Source organism: Rhamphochromis sp. 'chilingali' (assembly GCF_963969265.1).
Source record: "Rhamphochromis sp. 'chilingali' genome assembly, chromosome: 22".
NCBI classification, from domain to species: Eukaryota; Metazoa; Chordata; class Actinopteri; order Cichliformes; family Cichlidae; genus Rhamphochromis; species Rhamphochromis sp. 'chilingali'.
In genome coordinates, this window is record NC_137950.1 from 16,673,457 (window position 1) to 16,693,823 (window position 20,367).

The window sequence follows — 20,367 nt, forward strand, 5'->3', positions numbered from 1 at the left end:
TGTGTGCTTTGACAGTGGCAGCTGCTCTGCACATTTCAAAATTACCAAGGAGAAAGGAACAATTTGAATTTTACCAAAAGTCTTAGAACTGAAGAAAGCTTGCATAAACATCATTATCAAATCCATCCAGAGTGAAAAAACAGGAACAGCTTGCAGAAACTGAAGAGAAGGGTAAAGGGTTATGCTGTGCAACAGTTTTTCGTGAAACACTCAAAGGTTTAACCTGAAGAATTGATGAGCATTTAAGTTACTGGGTGGTATTTTTATGCCAACAGCAGGTCTCCTGTTGGTTTGGAAGCAAAGAACTGAGGAGGTGCAGGGAGATAGGTGAAGCTATAGAAAGAATGGAACGACAGCAACAAGCTGCTGTTCCTGGTACAAGAAAATTGGGGAGGGGAGGAATGAGCGAGGAGGAGAGAAAAGGCACTGTAATAGTTTGAGTCGTAATCAGGCTGATGAGAGATGACAACCTCAGAGCCTTGGAGCCAGGATAACTATTCTCTCTCTGTGTCTTTCTTCCTCACATACACACACACACACCCCAAGATGCTGGTCATTATGCCGAGGAGTTGGCTGTCAGGCCATGTTCACACATACACTTCAAAAACACTGCCATCTCTGCAGCTCAGTATTTCATAGCTGTAAGGGATAAACCTGATTATTGACCGAGACTTGACCAATAATTTAGTTTATCATTAAATCATACTGCAATTGACTGGCAACAAGATGCATGATGCAAAGAATACAGTACTCTGTCTGTAATAACAGTATTTTTTGTTGTTGTTGTTTTTTCCTGCACTGACACACTCAGCTTCCTTCTGCAAATTCACATCTGTTACTTGTCCACATATAGTTATATGGGAGTGTGACAAGTTCCCATTGCAACATAAAGTCTTGCCGTGCACTTTTGTGTAGCTCGGTAGCCAGCACAAAGCTTCTTCTGACCACCAAATGCCCTCCAAGATTTTTCCCCCCGCTATTGATCGCCTCGCTGCTCCCTGGATCAGACACCTGCCTGCACAGTGGCTGCCCATTTGCTCATTAGTTCCTCAGCATATACGCATATATACATGCACATATATGTAAATACATATATATAAACACTACCAGTCATAAGTTTGGACACTTCTTCTCATTATTTATTTCTTTTTTTTCACATTTGTTACATTGTAGATGCATACTGAAGACATCAAAACTATGAAGCAAGATACACTGAATTATGGAAAAAATTATAAATACCCCTAAATATGTCTTATATTTCAGATTCCTCAAAGTAGCCAACTTTTGCTTTGTTGACAGCGCTGCGTGATATAGTCACCTGAAATAGTTTTCACTTCACAAGTGTGACTTGTCAGGGTTCATTTGGGGAATCTCTTGCCTTTTTAGTGCGGTTGGGACCATCAGTTGTGTTGTGCGGGAGTCACAGCTGACAGTCCTATTTGACAACTATTAGAATTCATATTATGGCAAGAACCAATCAGCTAAGTAGAGAGAAACGACAGTCCATCATTACTTTAAGAGCTGAAGGTCAGTCAGTCCAGAAAATTGCTAAAACTTTGAATGTGACGAAACAGGCTGACATGAGGGGACCGCCCCAGGAAAGGAAGACCAAGAGTCACCTCTGCTGCTGAAGATAAATTCATCTGAGTCACCAGCCTCAGAAATCACAAGTTAACAGCACCTCAAATTAAAGCCCAGATAAATGCTACACAGAGGTCCAGTAGCAGACACATCTCTACATGAGCTGTTCAGAGGAGACTGTGTGAATCAGGCCTTTATGGTCAAACAACTGCTAAGAAACCACGACTAAGGAAAAGCAACAAGCAGAAGAGATTTGTTTGGGCCAAGAAACACAGGGAAGGAACTTAGTGGAAATCTGTGTTTTGGTCTGATGAGTCCAATTTGAGATCTTTGGTTCCACCTGCTGTGTCTTTGTGCAACGCAGAAAAGGTAAATGGATGCTCTCTACATGCATGGTTCCCACTGTGAACCATGGAGGAGGAGGTGTGATGGTGTGGCGGTGCTTTGCTGGTGACACTGTTGGGGATTTATTCGAAATTCAAAGCACACTGAACCAGCATCCTGTAGCGACATGTCATCCCATCTGGTTTGCGTTTAGATGGACCATCATTAATTTTTCAACAGGACAATTACCCCAAACACACCTCCAGGCTACGTAAGGGCTGTTTGACCAAGAAGGAGAGTGATGGAGTGCTGCGCCAGTCACCTGAACTAAACCCAGTCGAGATGGTTTGGGATGAGATGGACCACAGAGTGACGGCAAAATGGTCAACAAGTGCTCAGCATCTCTGGGAACTCTTTCAAGACTGGTGGAAAACCATTTCAGACGACTACCTCGTGAAGCTCAGCAAGAGAATGCCAAGAGTGTGCAAAGCAGTAATCAAATTAAAGGGTGGCTTTTTTGAAGAATCTAAACTCTAAAACATTTTTTGAGTCATTTCACACTTTTTTTATTTACTACATATTTACATATGTGCTCATTCATAGTTTTGATGCCTTCAGTGAGAATTTACAATGTAAGTAGTCATGAAAATAAAGAAAAAATATGAGGTGTGTCCAAACTTTTCACTTTTCTAGAGCAAAGCAGGTAAATAGCTTTCAGTATTACCTGCAGCTTGACTTGCTATGTTGATCTTTTTTTAACCCCCAGCTTATTATTTGGCCCAGTTATATCAGACTAAACCAAATACTCAAATAAAATTCTTAAGTTTATAACTAAGCTTAAGAGTGGCAGTAGCCAACAACTGATCTTCATGGAGTAACCCCAGTTTTGCCCAGTCCAGCCGAAGATGAAAGAGGCAGAAAAACTACTATATTTAAAAGTTGTAAGAATATTACATGGTATAGAAGCCAAATCAATCACATTACTGAGCAGTTTTTCTTAATGGTTTAAAAGTATTCGTGTGTATAAATTGGCTGTAGCGATTAATGGACTTTATTATTTTATTAATTTCCAAAATCGTTAGTTGCTTAACTTAAATACTAAACAGCAATTCAGTGACAGTGCCAGAGCCCTGACACTTCTAAGTAAATTTGATTTTGACCGTTTAAAATTTAATTTGGACCGTCTCTTAAAATTAATAGACATAAGTGATGGATCACTTTATAATAAAGCAATGCAATAAAAAAGCCTGATTAAAAAAAAAATCCAGAGATCTCTGACTGAGCTGATGTGTGTTTATAAAGTCAAAAGCCCTGCTTTAAAATCAGGTTGTGGTCAAGTAGTCTTTTCTGTTTAGGAAAGTTCCTAATTGAGTGAAATGACCCAGTATAAAGTATGAGCTTATATAACTTTCTAAATTCTACAAAAAAAAAATCATCAGTTTTGCTGGTTTGGGCTTAGCTGACGTGGACTGACTCAAGAATTTCTTCATGCTTTTTTTACCAGCTAGTCAGTTAATAAGCCAAGCCATGCAGCAGCATGAAGAGCTTAAATAGAAGTGAGTGACTTCCCTGGAGATGCGTCACAATCATATCAAAGTTTGTGTATGCCCGTAGATAATGTGGCGGGAGTGATGGAGTAATTGACAGTATGAATGATAAATTATTTACAGTGTCACAACAGTATTGCCTCCACCGTCACAAATCACAGGCTGACTCTCACATCGCTTTTGTAGTTCTTGTTGTCAGTGCTTTTTTTCCTCATTGACAAAGTTAAATGGTGTCAATAACTAAAATTACAGTGGCACTCTTGCAGTGTTTTAGCGACCTGGTTGTCTTTCGGGGGCTTTAAGTTTCTTCCATGCTGCATTAACATCTCCCTGTCTCCCTTCACTCCTGACAGATTCATCTCCCTTCTATATATTTAAACCCTCTTTTACTCCACTCCATTACTCCCCATAACTTCTTCTCTGCCGGTGTTTTCGCTCCCTTCCTCTTCAGGCAACAGCAAAGATGGCTCGGTGAAGGCTGGTAGATTTTAAGTGGTGCATGACAGGTGCAGCAGTTAAATGTTGTGTCATAGCAGGTGTGTACGGTGCATGCATGTCTATGGGAGGATGCGTATTTAGAAAAACTCGCAGGCTTGTTGTTGTGCTTTGTTTGGCATTTTATTTCCTTAGTGATCATAATTTATTCCCATGGACATGTTATATTTCTCCCATCGGGGGTCTTCTCATTGCACGGACCACAGCAATATCGCACTGTCGTAAGTCAACATTATAGCCCGGCCACGTTAGTATGCAGATGGAGCCAGATTCTCAACTGCACAATATATATTACCATTTATATGCTGCACTTATATAATACATTTTAGTGTGTGGATGTGCATATTTACCCTCCTGTGTGATTTTTAAATTTAAGATAAGATAAGATAAGATAAGATAGAACTTTATTAATCCCTCGGGTGGGTTCCTCTGGGAAATTCGATTTCCAAAAAAGCACAGCACCGACAGAAGTTACAGAGTTATACACACACACATATATATAAATACAGAGACAATATAAATAAAATATACGAAGGGGATAAATAGAATAAATAGGAATAAAAATAAAAATACAAGTGAATTGCACATTTCAAGTATTGAGTCTATTGCACCATTGACTATTTACAAAAGTATTGCACAAGGTATTGCACAGTGAGGTGAAGAGGCACTACAGCTTAGTTGTTCCCTCCTTTGTCCTCCTGTTTCCCCTCCCTCTCCCCTCCAGAGAGGAGTTAAACAGTCTGATGGCGTGTGGGACAAAGGAGTTTTTAAGTCTGTTAGTTCTTGTCTTTGGGAGAAGCAACCTGTCACTGAACAGACTCTTCTGGTTGTTAATGGCCGTGTGCAGAGGATGCCTGGCATTGTCCATAATGTCCATCAGTTTCTTTAATTTACTCCAATTTTGTGTTGTCTTCAACAATACATTTTCCTGTTCTGCTGCTCCGATGTTTCCTCTGCTTGGATATAGTTTGTGCATTAAAATAACTTTTCCCAGACCACCAGTAATTAAATAATTGCTATGTCTTCCTCCTAATTTTAGCAGAGCTTCTGTTATCACACACACAACGTTGGCAGTGGATGTTAAAAGTGCTGTCCTATGTCCAAGTTTGATTGATTCATTGTTTTTCTCTCTCACTCTGTGGAAAATATTTCTCCAGAGTAAGGTGAATCCGCTCAATGTGACTCCACCCATACAAGCTGTGGACCAGGACAGAAACATACAACCTCCCTCTGACAGGCCGGGGATCCTGTATTCCATCCTTATTGGTAGGTTTGTTTGTTTTTACTAAACATTTTAGGAAGCTATTTAATAAATGGCAAAGCGGTACAGTGGTTTGCAGTCACGTCACAGCAAGGAGGTTCTGGGTTAGAACCCTCTGGCCTGCTTGGTCCTTGGTGTGTCGAGTTTGCTTGTACTCTGTGTGCCCACGTGAGTTCTCTCCAGGTCCTCTGGCTTCCTCCCACAACCTAAAAGGCATGTTGGGTTAATTGTTACATCTAAATTGGCTGTAGGTGAAAAGGAAAAATAGCATCCTTATGTTTTTGTTGTTGTTGGGGTTTTTTTTTTTACCCAAACAATTTTAAATTCACATATTTTTTTTAAGACTGATTGGTGAAACATTATTTAACATGCCACTTACACAGGGCAATACGCTCTGACTCTGTTCTTTCGAGATTATCTTGTCAAATGTAGATCAGTGGTATTGCGGTTCCTTAGGCTAGATTTAAGGCCCAATGCTAACGTCCACACTCAGAAATTTTAATATAAAAGTAAAAAGCGCATGAATTATTGTATCTTAAAGGCTGCCTTGTACTATATTATTTCCACTAGAGAACTTTGTTGTCTAAATGCAGGCTTACTTGGTGGTCCTAGATGATCCGAATTTAAGTAGTAGAATTTAAGCAAGAACATTCAGCCATCAAGCCCATTTCCTTTGGAACCAGCTCCCGGTTTAGGTTTAGGAGATGCATGTTCTCTACTTTTAAGAGTGTATGCATATCCTGTATGGCATAAGAGAGGCTTAAAATGTTCCTTTTTAAAAAAGCTTAGTTACACCTGGATCAAATGATCCCAAACCAAACCATCCCACTGTTTTAGGCTCATGATACACAGAGAACTCCATTTATTTATTTTCCCTTTCATATATGTCATTATGTTTTGTGTTCCATCCTGTTTGTTGCTCATGGTTTCAGCTTTCTGTCATTTATTTCCCCCCACCAACCTCAGGTAATAAGGTTGGTGAGAGCATCTGAGCCTTTTTTGTTAGAGGTTTTTCTTGAACCTCTTCTTTTCCACCGTTACCAGGTGCTTTGTTGTAGGGGATTGTTGGATTGATGGGGTTCTCTCACTAATCAGTGTTTTTACTTTACAGTATAAAGCACCCTGAGCTGCCTGTTGTGTACTAGCACTGTATAAATAAGCTGTGCTGAATCAAATGGAATCAAGTAACACACCTACAGAAGCACCACAGCTGCACACACATTTGCCATCAGAGTGGAGAATGAGACCAGGCCTAAATGTCCATAAGGCTTTTGATGAAGCAACTTAAATAGACAGTGATAAAAAAGTATGCTCTGGACAGTTTGTGAAAGATAACATTTTACAGAATTACAGAGGTGGAATTGTTTCTCATTAGTGCTTTATACGTATCTAAAACTATAGGACAACTGTGCATCATACAAAATATTTTGATTACCATTTGAAACTATAAAATGCAGCATAACAACAACTTCAACAAGTCAGGATGTGCATAGTCTGTAGAAATGTACTGACATGACTTGACACAGGCTTGATTAAATTTCCCAGACCCCTCCTATGAAACTAATCTCTCTCTGAGTGAGGATTATTAGAGAAAGTGTGACAATGGGCAAAGAAAAAAGATGTTGCAGCTTTGCAGCTCATCCAACATTATGATTCTAAATCTAAAAACAGAAATTACTGTTGAAAGTAAGCTGAGGAATATTTAATGTTGTCACGGAAAAGAGGGACCCAGGCGCGGTTCTTGCTCACAGAAACACAGTGCGTTTATTTACAGTGAAACAGACAAGTCCAACAATCCATTCAAAAGTGCAATTTTCCAATCGTGCTCGTCCCTTGCTCCCAGTGCGTTCCGTGTAGTAACTCCCTTAGTGTGTGTGCTCCCCAACTCGCTTCTCCGCTCGCCCCTCCTGGAGGAAGAAGGAAAATCCAGCGTTAGCCACACGCTAGCCGAATAACACACTCACACTGCTCGCACAGACTATACCAGTTCGGAGTAATAATCCCACGTCGACTGTCGCCGTGAGTCCAGGTTAAATACCCCTTTCTAGCCTGGAGGAATGATTACCAACCACTGGTCAGGTAATCAGCTGCAGGTGGGCCGGCAACAGCGAAGAGGGACGCCCAATGACGACAGTCGCCAGGACACGCCTCTCCCACGGCGCGCACTTCCGTAAACAACCCCGAGGACCAGGGAGGGAGAAGCAAACACATATACAGAAAACATAAACACAAGCAGGGTCGTCCGGAAAGGGCCGTCCAACCGTGACAAATGTGAACTGCAGTGGTTTTGGTTACACTACTTGTGATTTTTAATGAAGGATCTGACAAATATTTGAAGTGCCATTAATGGAGGCAGTTTAAATAAATCAAAGTGAGGCTTTTATTTTACTGTTAAACATCTAAATGCGCCAGTTCACCTGAAAAAGCAAGAAACACGCAGGAGGTAAAAAGACACAGAGAAGATGGGAATTGCAGCACTATTTATGCACAAAAAACCATTTATACACAAAAGGGTAATCAGGAAATGGGACACAACGGGGTAACTAAACACAGGTAAAGATAATCAAGGACAATGAGACAGGAGGGGGAGTAAAACATTTAACACAGGAGACAAATAACTATCAAAATAAGACTGGTGTTGATAATCTAACAGGGAAATGTAGACATATGAGTAAACTTTAAAAAAAAAAAAGTAATTTATACAGGAGGATGAGATGAGATTTTTGTGAGACCACAAATTAAAATCTAAAACAAACAGTAAGTAATCTAATAACTAAAAACTGAAAATATTAAGGAAATAGAAAAAGATGCAAATGTAAATAGTAATAAAAGTAAAAAGAAGGAAACATTTAACAACTTGAAAAAAGTCCTCCATATGAGACGTCTGTCCAGTTGTACTCTTGCTGCATGTCGTACTTGGCCCTCATTCTTTCTGAACTAACATAGAGCTTGATTTCCCCATTGAACAATGTAGCCTTCATAGGAATCATATATGTACGGGCGGTGTGTACCTGTTGCGAGCTGCGATCTTTAAACTGGGAGCATTATCCAAGTCTCTTGCCTTGGATTCTCCCTCTAGAAACCCATCAAGCAAACATAAAGTGATTCTAACACAAATGTTTCCTCCCCTCTCCCACAGCAGTATATCTTCTGTTAAAAATGCATTTTTGGTTTGCTCTTACTGTTTGTGTTTGCTGTCCTCTCTCTTCCAGGCAAACCAGAGTCCTATGTAGAATATTTCCGCTTAAACAGAACCACAGCAGAACTTCTGCTACTGAAGCCCATCGACAGAGAGCACTACCACAGATTTGATCTGGTGATCAAGGTGAGAAACACTGCAGCAGCAAACAAGGCAGTTTTAATGAGATTTTCTTTTTTCTTGCATGTTTCTTCTACCTCAAAGAAACCCGCCAGTTCACTCTGTAGTGCTTTTTTAATGCCTTTAATCTACAAATATTCATCAAGTTGATCAGCAAATCTCTAAGTCCTAATAAAGACTGTTTATATTAGGTTTATTTATTTCCTGACGATTAAAAGTAGTCTGCCATGAAGACATTTAAATGATAGTCATTTTAAAGCATTCGCTATAGTAGTATGCATATATATATATATATATATATATATATATATATATATATATATATATATATATATATATATATTAGGGGTGCAACGATACACAAAATTCACGGTTCGGTTCGATACTTTGGTGTCACGGTTCGATATTTTTTCGATACAAAAAAAATGTTCATGCCTTTTTAATTTGTCATTTATTAAAATTATAAATATATATTTTAACTCAAAAGTTCAGTTTTTAAATTTAATGTTGCTGAAACAACAAAGTAATAAAAATAAATAAATCTATCTGATTGAGGAATCACTCATCTTTGGAAAAGAGTTTATTACAGAGAAATGGCTCTTTCCAAAATAAGAGCTATACTATCCGCTTCTTCTGGGCTATATTCTCAGCAGCATATTAAACATATCAGGTCCCCATAAGGAGAATCATGTGCTAACGGCTGTCTAAATGACTCGGGTAAAGTTTGTAGCATGCGTGCTTGTTGTTTTTGTCTGCTTTCACTTGTCTTTGCACTAGGATGATGTCGGAGTAAATGTGCAGTCATATTCGTTGTGTTCCCACTAGTGCTGTCAGCGTTAATCTCGTTGAAATGACGTTAACGCCACAACACGGCAAATTTCCGTTAACGAGCTACCGCGGATCGCCCCGTGCGTGGGGCTGGACGGCCAACACGTTAACGAGCTAACTGCGCTAACGCACTAGTTCCCACCAATGTAATTGAGCATTGCGTGGCACATCCGACATACTTTTAGTTTTGTCCATGACGCGCTTACCTTCAGGGTCATACGTCACATGAAAACCAAAATAGTTCCAAACGCCACATCTGAATGAGGGTGGGGGAGGTTCAATTTGCCATGTTGCAAGGAGAGCTTAACTTCTGTCTCACTAGCTTGCCCTGCACTCAGTGAATCTGCACTTGACTACTCCGCCTAGGCTGCACTGTCGAGTGCAGATCCACTGAGCGCTCAACACAGACAGCATCGTCAGAAGGAAAGTTGATAAAATAAATTTAAAATTTTGTATTGTTCGATACATATGCGTACCAAACCGAAAGCACTGTATCGAACGGTTCAATATCGATACGAGTATTGTTGCACCCCTAATATACACACACACACACATATCCGGTTGTTCAGTGATGACGCGACGAATCCTACTTCCGGGTCTAAAGTAGTCTGCGTTTAATATGGCTTTTGTGTTGTTAACATGTTTAATGTTATGTATTTTCTTCTATTTGATCTCAAAAAGCTCCTAAAACAGTCAGTGATCACTGTTGACCTCCCTCGGCGTTTATTACCGCTAATCATTTATTTAAGCTCAGTTTTTAAAACCTTACGATGTAACTACAGACCAGCCCATGCAGCAGTATATGAATGACTAACCTCGTATTGTGGATGGATTATCTCAGTTGTACTCCTGGCTGAAGTTTGGTCCTTTTACAGCATCCTGCCATGCGATTACATTTGTTCCTGACCACCGAGAACACTCACATTAACTTTTATCGAGTGGAAAAAAAGTTAGCTTGTTTATATTATGCTAACATAGCTGTGTCGCTAGCGGTCACGTAGCACATCATTATATACCAGCTAGCCCAACTTCAGTAACCCTACAAACGTCACTGCTGTTTAGTTTTCTGTCTTCATTTATGCTGGAAGTGATAGCAGAGCTGTACGTTTTAATTTGTTTCCAAAACCCCACAGTCAGGACATGCTATATTGTATTTACATAGAAGCTAGCGAGCTAACTCCCTGCTAACTTCTAACTCCGTTAAATGTCATAAATTCCGTTTTCATGGATGCCTGGATGTTAAACTCAATTGTTACACCTGGTAGAGCAGAACGCTGATCATTTTATTAAAGATGAAAGACTTTAGACAGTTTTTCAACTCTCAGTAATCCCATAGTGATCGTTTGATATATGGACCTGCAGCGGAGTTTAGACCCAGACACGGCTAGTGACGTCAGACTGAACAACCGGATATATATATATATATATATATATATATATATATATATATATATATATATATATATATGTATATATATATATATATATATATATATATATGTATATATATGTATATATATGTTACGCTACTCTCACATACTTACAGAATTTTACAACTAATAGCTCTTTCAAAAAAATGAATAAATAATGAAAGGAAAGGCAACAGAAGGGAGCAAAGTAACAGAAATACACTGTTTTTTTAATAATTCACCTGAGGTAAACTAAAAGGATTGGTACACATTTATTTGTACAAAACAATTTATTTTGCCGTTGTGAAATGAAAGAAGGACGTTTCATGACTTTAGTACAAACAATAACAGGTAAAGTAGGGTCTTTGGTCAGATACAGTATGTGACCAGCACCTCAGTGGTCACCGCCTCAGATGTTTCTTGTAACATTTAAAATCCTTCTCTAAGGACAACGATCAACTACACTCCATCAAGCCACTCTGAATGATGTGCTGTTTGGAGTTTGCCAGATGCATTGAAGGATTATTAGAGCATGAGGAAAAAATATGATCCGATGTGCCAAAAACTATTTGGGATGAACTCCAAGAACTCTGCCTGATGAGCACCAAGCACTGGTGTTCATTAAGCTCACTAATGCTATCCCTACAGTGAAGCATGGTTATAGCATCATAATGCTAAAAGAGCATTTCTCACCATTAGGGACACGGAGACTGCTCAAAATTAAAAAGAATATGAACAAACCAAAACACAGTAACTGTTCATCTTTTAAGAGATCATACTCATGTGGATTTAACACAAGTCTGAATATACTTGAGTGGACTTGAAACCCACAGAATATCTATAGAAAAACCTTGAGATGGCATCCATTCTTTGTGATGAATCATGAAAGGTTTTTCCAAATAAAAGCTCTACTGGCTGCCAATGCACTGGATGAAGGGTTGGAATGCTTTTGCAAAGAAAGATTCTTGTTTTTAAAATGACAATTTCTCAAAAGCATGTTTTCGTTTGCTCATTGTCAGTTCTACATACTTCTAATGTTACGTTGCCAAAATGTAAGCAAACGTAGACAAAAAACGGGTCTCAAATTAGTACGTTAGCCCTGACCTGTAGCTGAACTTTCATTACGGATCCATGTTAGCATTTTTCACTTGTAAAATAGCAGAGAAGCCACACTATACAACTCTACTGGTTACTTAAATAAACTTAAAAAAACAAAAGAAAAGAAAAAGAAAAAAAGACTGGAACTCAGAAATAAATCATCAACTCATACTTTTTCAGCAGCACTTAAACCTTTGAACTTGACTTACCAATTTCCTTAGAGAAATCATTTCATAAAATGACAGACTGATTAAACAGAATCACCAGCACAAACAAAAAAAGCACACTTGTTACTATTTTCAGCATGTGGAACTGTAATACATGGGTAGTCGCAGCATCTGTCATATCACTGTGTGTAATTTCGTCAACCACTGTAAAGACATAAAGGCTTAGCAGCGTGATTTATGGCTGGTCAGTTAGAGAAGATTCAAAGCTAAATTGGTTGTTATTACACTTTCCTCTCTCCCCTTTAGGCAGAACAGGACAACGGCCACCCCCTGCCAGCTTTCGCCAGCCTTCAAATCGAAGTTCTGGATGAAAACAACCAGGCACCCTACTTCCTGCAGCCTAGTTACCATGGCTACATCAGTGAGGCATCGCCAGTGGGAACCACCATAGCGACCAGCGCCAGCCTATCTGTACCACTGGCCATAATAGCACTGGATAATGATGTGGAGGAGGTATGATGAACATGTACAGAGCTGTGATTGATTACAAAAACAAAAACTAAATATTGTTGTTACTAATTAATCAAATTCTAACAGTGAAGAATGAAAATGTTCTTGTAAAACCAGAACGACGCAGCTGTTTTAAAATGGTTTGGATTTTTTAGTATGTGTAAAAACTCTTACAACATTTTGATCTGTTGAATCTACTTCTTTTATAGCTGGCACTCAATAAGACGCCTGTAGGTATCAGCTCGGTGCTTTCCTTCTATCTTGACCTTCAGAGTTCTGAGTGGTGTTAACAAGGACTGTGCTTCTAACAACAGACACATGACTCACTTATGTTAATGCTCATTGGTGTTGTGATGTTAAAGTTTACTATACTAGATGAAAACAGACCATTAGCCTTTTACTTCCTGTTGTATTAGAGATCATTTACCTCTGTAGGCCTGTCAAGCTCTTTGCTATCCTACTGATTTACTTGTTGTAAATAATACAACTGCTGAAAGGCACATCCTTGATAACAGGCAGACAAAAGGCCTGTTATCTAATTGCCTACTTTTCACACAGGGGATTGAAAATAACAGCTTAAGCTAGCAGATATTTTATTTTATTTTTACAATTTTGTTTTATCAGGTGCTAGCTTACATATTAAGCTAATATTGCTGATTGAAAACACTCTCTGTTCTTCGCTCTATCTCATGTTTTCAGCAACATTGTTAAATAACAAAAAAGAGAGGGAAACTGAGTGACAGGTTAGCCAGACATGATTAGCAGCTTACATAGGACCACAAAAGCACATATTTTAATAACTTACGACTAGAGTTGGATGTCTCGAGACCGGTCTTGGTCTCGAGACCGGTCTTGAGACCACTTTTACGTGGTCTTGGTCTTGTCTTGATCTCGACGGACTTTGGTCTCGGTCTTATCTTGGTCTCGCTGTCTCGGTCTTGCTGTCTCAGATCAACATAGTGGTCGGGAGATTTGGAGTCAACAGTATCCATGACACACAGTGTAACGTTCAATAATGTATCATGCGCAAAAGCTTTAGCTCTAAGAGCCGTGCTTAGAGAGTGCTTTGTAGTGAATCAGAATAGTCGACTCCCATTGAGCGAGAGCCGCAGCTCCTCAATTAATTTCCTTTCACTGCTCAGCTGTCACACAGCGACACACAGTGGCTCAGCCATGCTCAAATCCCTCCACATTGTGGATTATAATCTTCAGTTTGATGTTACAATTTTATCTATATATAAAGTATAACTGAAACCAGTTACATATTTCCCATTCTTTAGACAGTTTTTGGAGGTGATCGCTGTTTTGTCAGATGACTTTGGGGCCAGTCAGTACCATCATGTCAGCCCTCAAAAGCACACAAAAGTTAGTCTTTTTTGTCCCGGTCTCGGTCTTGGTCTCGGTCTTGGTCTCGTCTCGACTTGGTCTTGGTCTTGGTCTTGTCTTGGTCTCGATACCCTCTGGTCTTGGTCTTGGTCTTGTCTTGGTCTCGATACCCTCTGGTCTTGGTCTTGTCTTGGTCTCGGATTAGGCGGTCTTGACTACAAGTCTACTTACGACTAATACATCTTTTTTCAGACAAAAGGAAAGGTGATTTAAGGGTCTTTGAATATGGGATGGTTGTTGGTACCAAACAGGCTGATCTGTATATTTTAGAAACTGTTAACTGACAATTCCCCACGCTACTATCTCTAGAGTTTACAGAGAATGTTCCAAAAAACAGGAAAAAATCCAGTGAGCAGCAGTTCTCTGAGCAAGTATACTTTGTTGATGCCAGAGATTAGAGGGGAATGGCTGGACTGCTTTAAGTTGATAGAAAAGCAACAAAAAATCAGGTAACCACTCTTTACAACCAAGGTCTGCAGAAGAGCATCTCTTGAACTTGAAGCAGAGGACCACTTCTGTCAGCTAAGAACAGGAAACTAAGGGTACAATTCATATGGGTGAATTCTAATCACCAAAATTGGAAAATGGAAGATTGGAAAAACATTGCCAGGTGTGCTGCAATGTTGAGATTGTAGGATTAGAATTTTGATTAAGCAACATTGTAGCATGTATCCATCCTGCCTTAGATCAGCAGTTCAGGAAAGATATGGGGGTATATAATGATGTGGTGGTATATTTTCATGGCACATCCCACTGTGCATCATTTAAATGCCACAGCCTACCTGAGGATTGTTACAGACCATGTCTAGCCCTTCATGACCCAGTGACCAATCTTGTGATGGCTGCTTCCAACAGTTTAACTCGTCATATCAAACAGCTCAACTTGGTGAATGGTTTTTTGAACATGGCAATGAGCTCGCTGTATTCAAATGGCCTTTACAGTCGTCGGATCTCAACCCAGTAGAACACGAGAGAATGTGAATGATTCTAACATGTCAATATGCACTGAACTCTCAAAGAAATGTTTCCAGCGCAAAGTAGTAAGGAAGTCCTGAAAGAAAAAATAGATTTTGGCACTGTACTAGCAAGTTGTACTAATAAAGTGTTGGTGAGTGTATATTACCTTCAGATGCCTTGCTGCTGGCGGGGCTATGTAGAACATATCGCAAAATCTAGATCTTGACAGGTCTACCAAAGCTATGACTAAACAATCAGGGCATGGGTCTATCTTCTGGTCAGCTGTTAGAAGCACTTTGTATCTCTTTACCTTACTGATATAAAATCCTGCTCTCATGTAAATAAACCAGCTCTTGCCTAGAAACAAAATTAAACCATCATGTAAACAAAGCTAGAAGCATGGTGACAGTATTTAATCATACCATACAGAAATGAGGGATTGGTCTATTCAAGTGTCCATTTTCGCCGCCCTCTTTCAAGCTCTGCCGAATCTCGACTTTGTGCCTTGCTTGCAGTGTGTGAAGTGCCCTATCTAATTTCCCTCTGAATCTGGATAGTAAAACCATTTCCCTCTTAAATTGCTATTTACAGTGCTGCAACATTGTTATCGCCGATGCATTCCCAGGAGCTTAGTTTGTTTAAGATGTAGCATAGGCATTTTGACAAAAACAAGCTTTGGTTCGCTGCTTTCTAAAAGACCCCAACAGCTTGGAATGGGCTTAGAGAGCATAATGTGTGCATTTGTGTGTGTTCCCGGGACTGTGTATGTGTGTGTCAAGTGATATACATTGAGTTATTTTTAATATTGCTAACCCTGGCCTTTCCTCCAGCATTAAGCACCAACAATGATGATTAGTCCTAATTGCTTTTATGTGACATCCATCACTTTTATTTATGTGTGTGCGCATACAAATGCAAGTATCTGTGTGCGCCTGTAACTGTGCTACTGTGTGTACGTGCATGCTTATTTATGACTCAATATCCACACCGGCTACATCGACAGCATTATCAGCTCCCCCCCACCACCCCCCACCCCACCCCACCCTACCCTGCTGAGCCAGCCTTATCTGGAATGAGAGCTCCCCTCTCTCTCTCTCCCTCATGCGCACATACACACACAAACAGACACACACACACAGAAGAGATGACTGTGTAGGTAATGTCAGAGGAGGGCTTGGATGAGGATTGCCTCTCCATCACTGAGTATAGCACCCAGACACACACCGATTGAGCCCTCTTCTTAGAAATTGTTATGTCAAGAAAACACAAGGGATGTTTTTCATTCATATTCTTAACCATCTCTTGTCCAAGCACTTCTTTGTTCACAGCTGTTTTGCTTATGAAGCGTGTGGATTCACTGTGTTTTGCCACTGATATATTCAGCTTTGTAATGTTTAAATATAATTATTTCAGAGAAACACAGTTTGAAAGCTGGCTCTTGCCTACTTTTGCCCATCAATTATCATCTTGGCCAGAAACTCTGTGTATTTTTTTTTTTTAACCAATCCAGTGTACCCACTTCACTACAGGTTTGCATGTATAGTAATTAATGTAGATGATAGTGAGACATGAGGGAACGGTATCTGAGTGCAAGCGATCCCCCAGCAGAGGATTTAAGGGTAAAAACAAAAAGTTAAATGTTGTAATGTTGTTATGTCTCTCTTCAACAGACACGGGATCCGCAGCTTCAATTCTCACTGGACAGCTATTCTCATGTTTTCTCTGTATCTGCTACTGGAATCAAAAGATACCTCACTCTGGTGCAGCCTGTCGACAGAGAGACACAAGACTCCTACACATTCACGGTACTCTATGGGCTTGATGTCTGTGTGCACTACACAAAGTGTTTGCATGTGAGGGGAAAAGCGATAGATAAGTGTCTGAATGCATTTGAATAACTCCCCTTCAAAGTCAGATAAAAGCAGGGATCTTGGGAAAAACAAATAAAAAAATCTCACGAAAAGAAGTGAAAAATGGAAATAAAATGACACCAGAGGAATACGCAGAAAAATAAAAATATGCTTGGGTTTCTTAACCTATGCTTGAGCCTGAATTTAAGCCATTTTAGCAGTAAGGCGAGAGAAGCGAGATAAAGTGAGGAGTGGAGAAAATGCAGAGGATGTGAGTACAGGTGAAGCACACACACAAAAAAAGCAGATTAGAAAGAAGAGGGCAGAGGGTTACAGAGAACACAAACAAACAACACACCGACTGTGGAGGGAGGCATATAGAGAGGCCTGAAGTAAGAAAATCATGAGAAGGCGAAGGAAAAGGGCAAACATGGAAGGAATTTCTTCAACCTTCATATGTTTTTAAAAGTTGATTTGATTTTCTGTCCTAACAGTGCTTCTAAAAAATGAGTTTTAAATGACAGTATTAATTATTATACTGTCACTAGTAATTAATGCCTTTGTTGCTTACTGTAGAAATGAATGTAGCAAACAAGACTAATTACAGTGATTACAGTCCTTCTGTGTCCACATCTTTCCCTATTTTTTCTGTCTACCTGGTGCGTTTTCTTCATTTTCCCCTCCTTGTTTTTTTTTTTTTTTAATTTATCAGTGGAATCTAATCCAGCAGCGTCTTCATTGGTAGGGCGCATGTAAGCTGCCCAATGTCAAGCAGAGTATCAAAATGTATCTCAGTATATGATGTACTGCATTGTTACTTCACACAGCAGCTGTTATCTGACAAGCTCAGGCTGGTAACTCTGGCAGTGTGTGTTTGTGTGTGTGTGCACGTGTGGGACTGTATGCGGCTCTATGTGTCCTTGAGTGTGTATTCAGCAATTTGGGAGTTAAAGATGGAAAAAGCAGAAGGCCTGGTGTATTGATTTAAAGGCAGAGGTGTACAGTAATCATCATGAAGCCTTGGAGGAGAAATTAAACTCAAGGCAGAGAGAGATATGAGAAATGGTGGGTGATTTTCATTTGAAGGAGTGAATCAGCTTCTTGGCAGATGAGCTTGTGGAGAAGATTGGTATCAGCGAAGAAACTTCTTTCCTGCTGATATTCGCTTTGAATGATTTCTAAAACATGGCTGAAATGCACATTTTCGCTTGAATTTTTCTGCTACTGACTCATTTATGGGCGAGTGGAGGGACATTGGGGGAAAAAAAGATGAAACCAGGCACGGTCATAAACAAAATTTGTCATGGATGTGAAGCGCTTTAATTGACTTTTGAATGCTTTGAACATCTCAGAGCATGAACTAAAGGACAGGGGAGACTAAAAACATGCTTGTGACATTAAAGTTGATTTAAAAACAAACAACATACTTAACGTGATTAATTTTATCTAAGTTAATCGAGCTCCTAAGACTTGAACGACAATCAGTTTTCGACATTTCTCTCATGTCGAGTTGAGCTTTTTTCGTGTTTGTACCTATGAAGCCACAAAAACTGATGTTTTAAAGTGGCAGGGTGCAAAACACAATAATAAAGAACAGGCTCTACTTAGAGGAGCTCAGCAGTTTGCTTTCAGAAAAACATTACTGCTCACTTGATAGTAAGCAAAAGCCAGCCAGCTTCACCTTTATTGTACAGTATCCTTTCAGTCTTCTTTATACGAGGTTGACTAAGCATAACTCTCACTGTTAATGCTATTTCTTATTTATATGCATTTTTAAATAAATGTATGCATTATAAATGGCGATAGTTACCGGGAGTACTCTTGCGTGTAGGTTAAATTAGAGACAGCCAGCACTGATTAAAGAGTTTCCACAGTTTCCATTATTTTCCTTTCTGTACACAGATTTTGTAATTCTTTAATGTCCCTTCTTTTGGTAAATACTGTGAAGCATCTTGTAACTACACTCTCTTTATTGGGTACATCTCTTTGCTTGTTAATGCATATTTCTAATCAGACAGCATCCGAATGGAATAGAATAGAAATGAAAATTGAGTATTTTGCAAACTTCTGTTGAATGCTAAATTTTGAAGCACAGTGTCTACAGCAGAAGAAGACCACTCCAGGTGTCACTCCTTTCAGTTAGGGACACTTAGGGAAACTGAGGCTACAACTCATCCAACTTGGCTTAGGGTATATGGCATAAACAGCATGGATCCATCCTGCCTTGTATCAACGGTTCACGCTGGTGGGGGTGGTGTAGTAGTGTGGGAGATATATATTTTTTCCCCAGCAGAATTTTGGACCCAATAGCACCAACTGAGCGTAGTTTAAACACCTGCGTTTCGTTGCTGATCACGTCCATCCTTCTATGACCACGGTGTACCGATTTTTTAACGTATATTCTGTGTCACAAAGCTCAGATGATTTCAAACTGGTTTCTTGAACATGATAATGAGTTCACTGTGCCCTCCACAGTCACCCGTTTTCAATGCAATAGAGCACCTTTGGGTTGTGGTGGAACCCAAAGATCTGGAGCAACCGTGTGATGCTATCACCTCAATGACCAAAGTCTATGCTTAATATTTCCAACACCTTGGTGATTCTGTGCAATGAATTGTACTTAAGACAAAAAAGGGGGTCCAACTCAGTATTTCAAGATAAAACTAATGAAGTAACGTCATTTAAAAATAACGTTATTATTATTCTTGTTATCAAAAGAATCCTACACCTTAATTTTTTTTAAGAGAAATACAAAGTTAAGGAAACTCAAGATGTCAAGCACAGATTCAGTGCATAGTCCACCCGCCTTCTCATCAGCAGGCCTCTCAAAATCAAGACTGTGTTTTTTTTAAAAGAAGGAACACTTTGGCTCTTTGCTTTGTTAACTGTTTCTTTTTCTGCCTTTGTCTCAGCTTGTAGCATCAGACGGTGTCCAGGAGAGCACTGCAGTTACCGTGGCCATAACAGTGTTGGATGCTAATGACAACACTCCAACCTTTCCTAACGTTTCCTATAATGTGAACCTGTTTATCGACATGATGCCTGGAGAAGCCGTGTTACAGGTACACACTGTCGAACGCATACAGGTTAATAACACATCTAGTCTGTGGCAGCTTTAGCAGCATGATTCGTTAAAGCTTTTCTTGGAGCATGTTGTGAGTGTTTGGACATGAATCACATTTGTGTGTGTGTGTGTGTGTGTGTGTGTGTGTGTGTGTGTGTGTGTGTGTGTGTGTGTGTGTGTGTGTGTGTGTGTGTGTGTGTGTGTGTGTGTGTGTATGCGTCTTTTCCTAGCTGTCAGCATTTGACTCCGATGCAGGTCAAAACGGTCTCATCACGTATCGGATTTTGGCTGGTCACCAAGGACACTTTGTCATAGGCAACAGGTAAATTGATGAGTGGCATTGTTTTTGTTTTATTTACTTTTTAGCATTGAGGGAATATGCTTCTTTGCTATTTTGTTGCAATTTTGAAGAGTGAAATCTCTAGCAGTAACCATTAATCGCTCAGCTAAACATAAAGGCTCTAAAAAGGTGAAACCGCTCGCCCGCACCAATCTATGCGGAAATAAAAAAAATTGTATAGGCCTAACAATGACAATGAGTCACTTGGGATTTATTGTGGCCTTAAGGTTG

General features: G+C 39.6%; 1 protein-coding gene across 1 annotated transcript in view; it reads left to right on the forward strand.

Annotated features, from left to right (window-relative positions):
• The window catches only part of LOC308390715 (protocadherin-15-like), a 240,722-nt gene that overhangs the window by 85,915 nt on the left and 134,440 nt on the right, over positions 1 to 20,367 (forward strand). The window contains exons 10-15 of the mRNA XM_080872975.1: positions 5,105 to 5,213; positions 8,421 to 8,533; positions 12,336 to 12,542; positions 16,553 to 16,687; positions 19,645 to 19,794; positions 20,027 to 20,118. Of these exons, the coding sequence (XP_080729101.1) occupies positions 5,105 to 5,213; positions 8,421 to 8,533; positions 12,336 to 12,542; positions 16,553 to 16,687; positions 19,645 to 19,794; positions 20,027 to 20,118 (806 nt within the window). The remainder of the gene's footprint in view (positions 1 to 5,104; positions 5,214 to 8,420; positions 8,534 to 12,335; positions 12,543 to 16,552; positions 16,688 to 19,644; positions 19,795 to 20,026; positions 20,119 to 20,367) is intronic.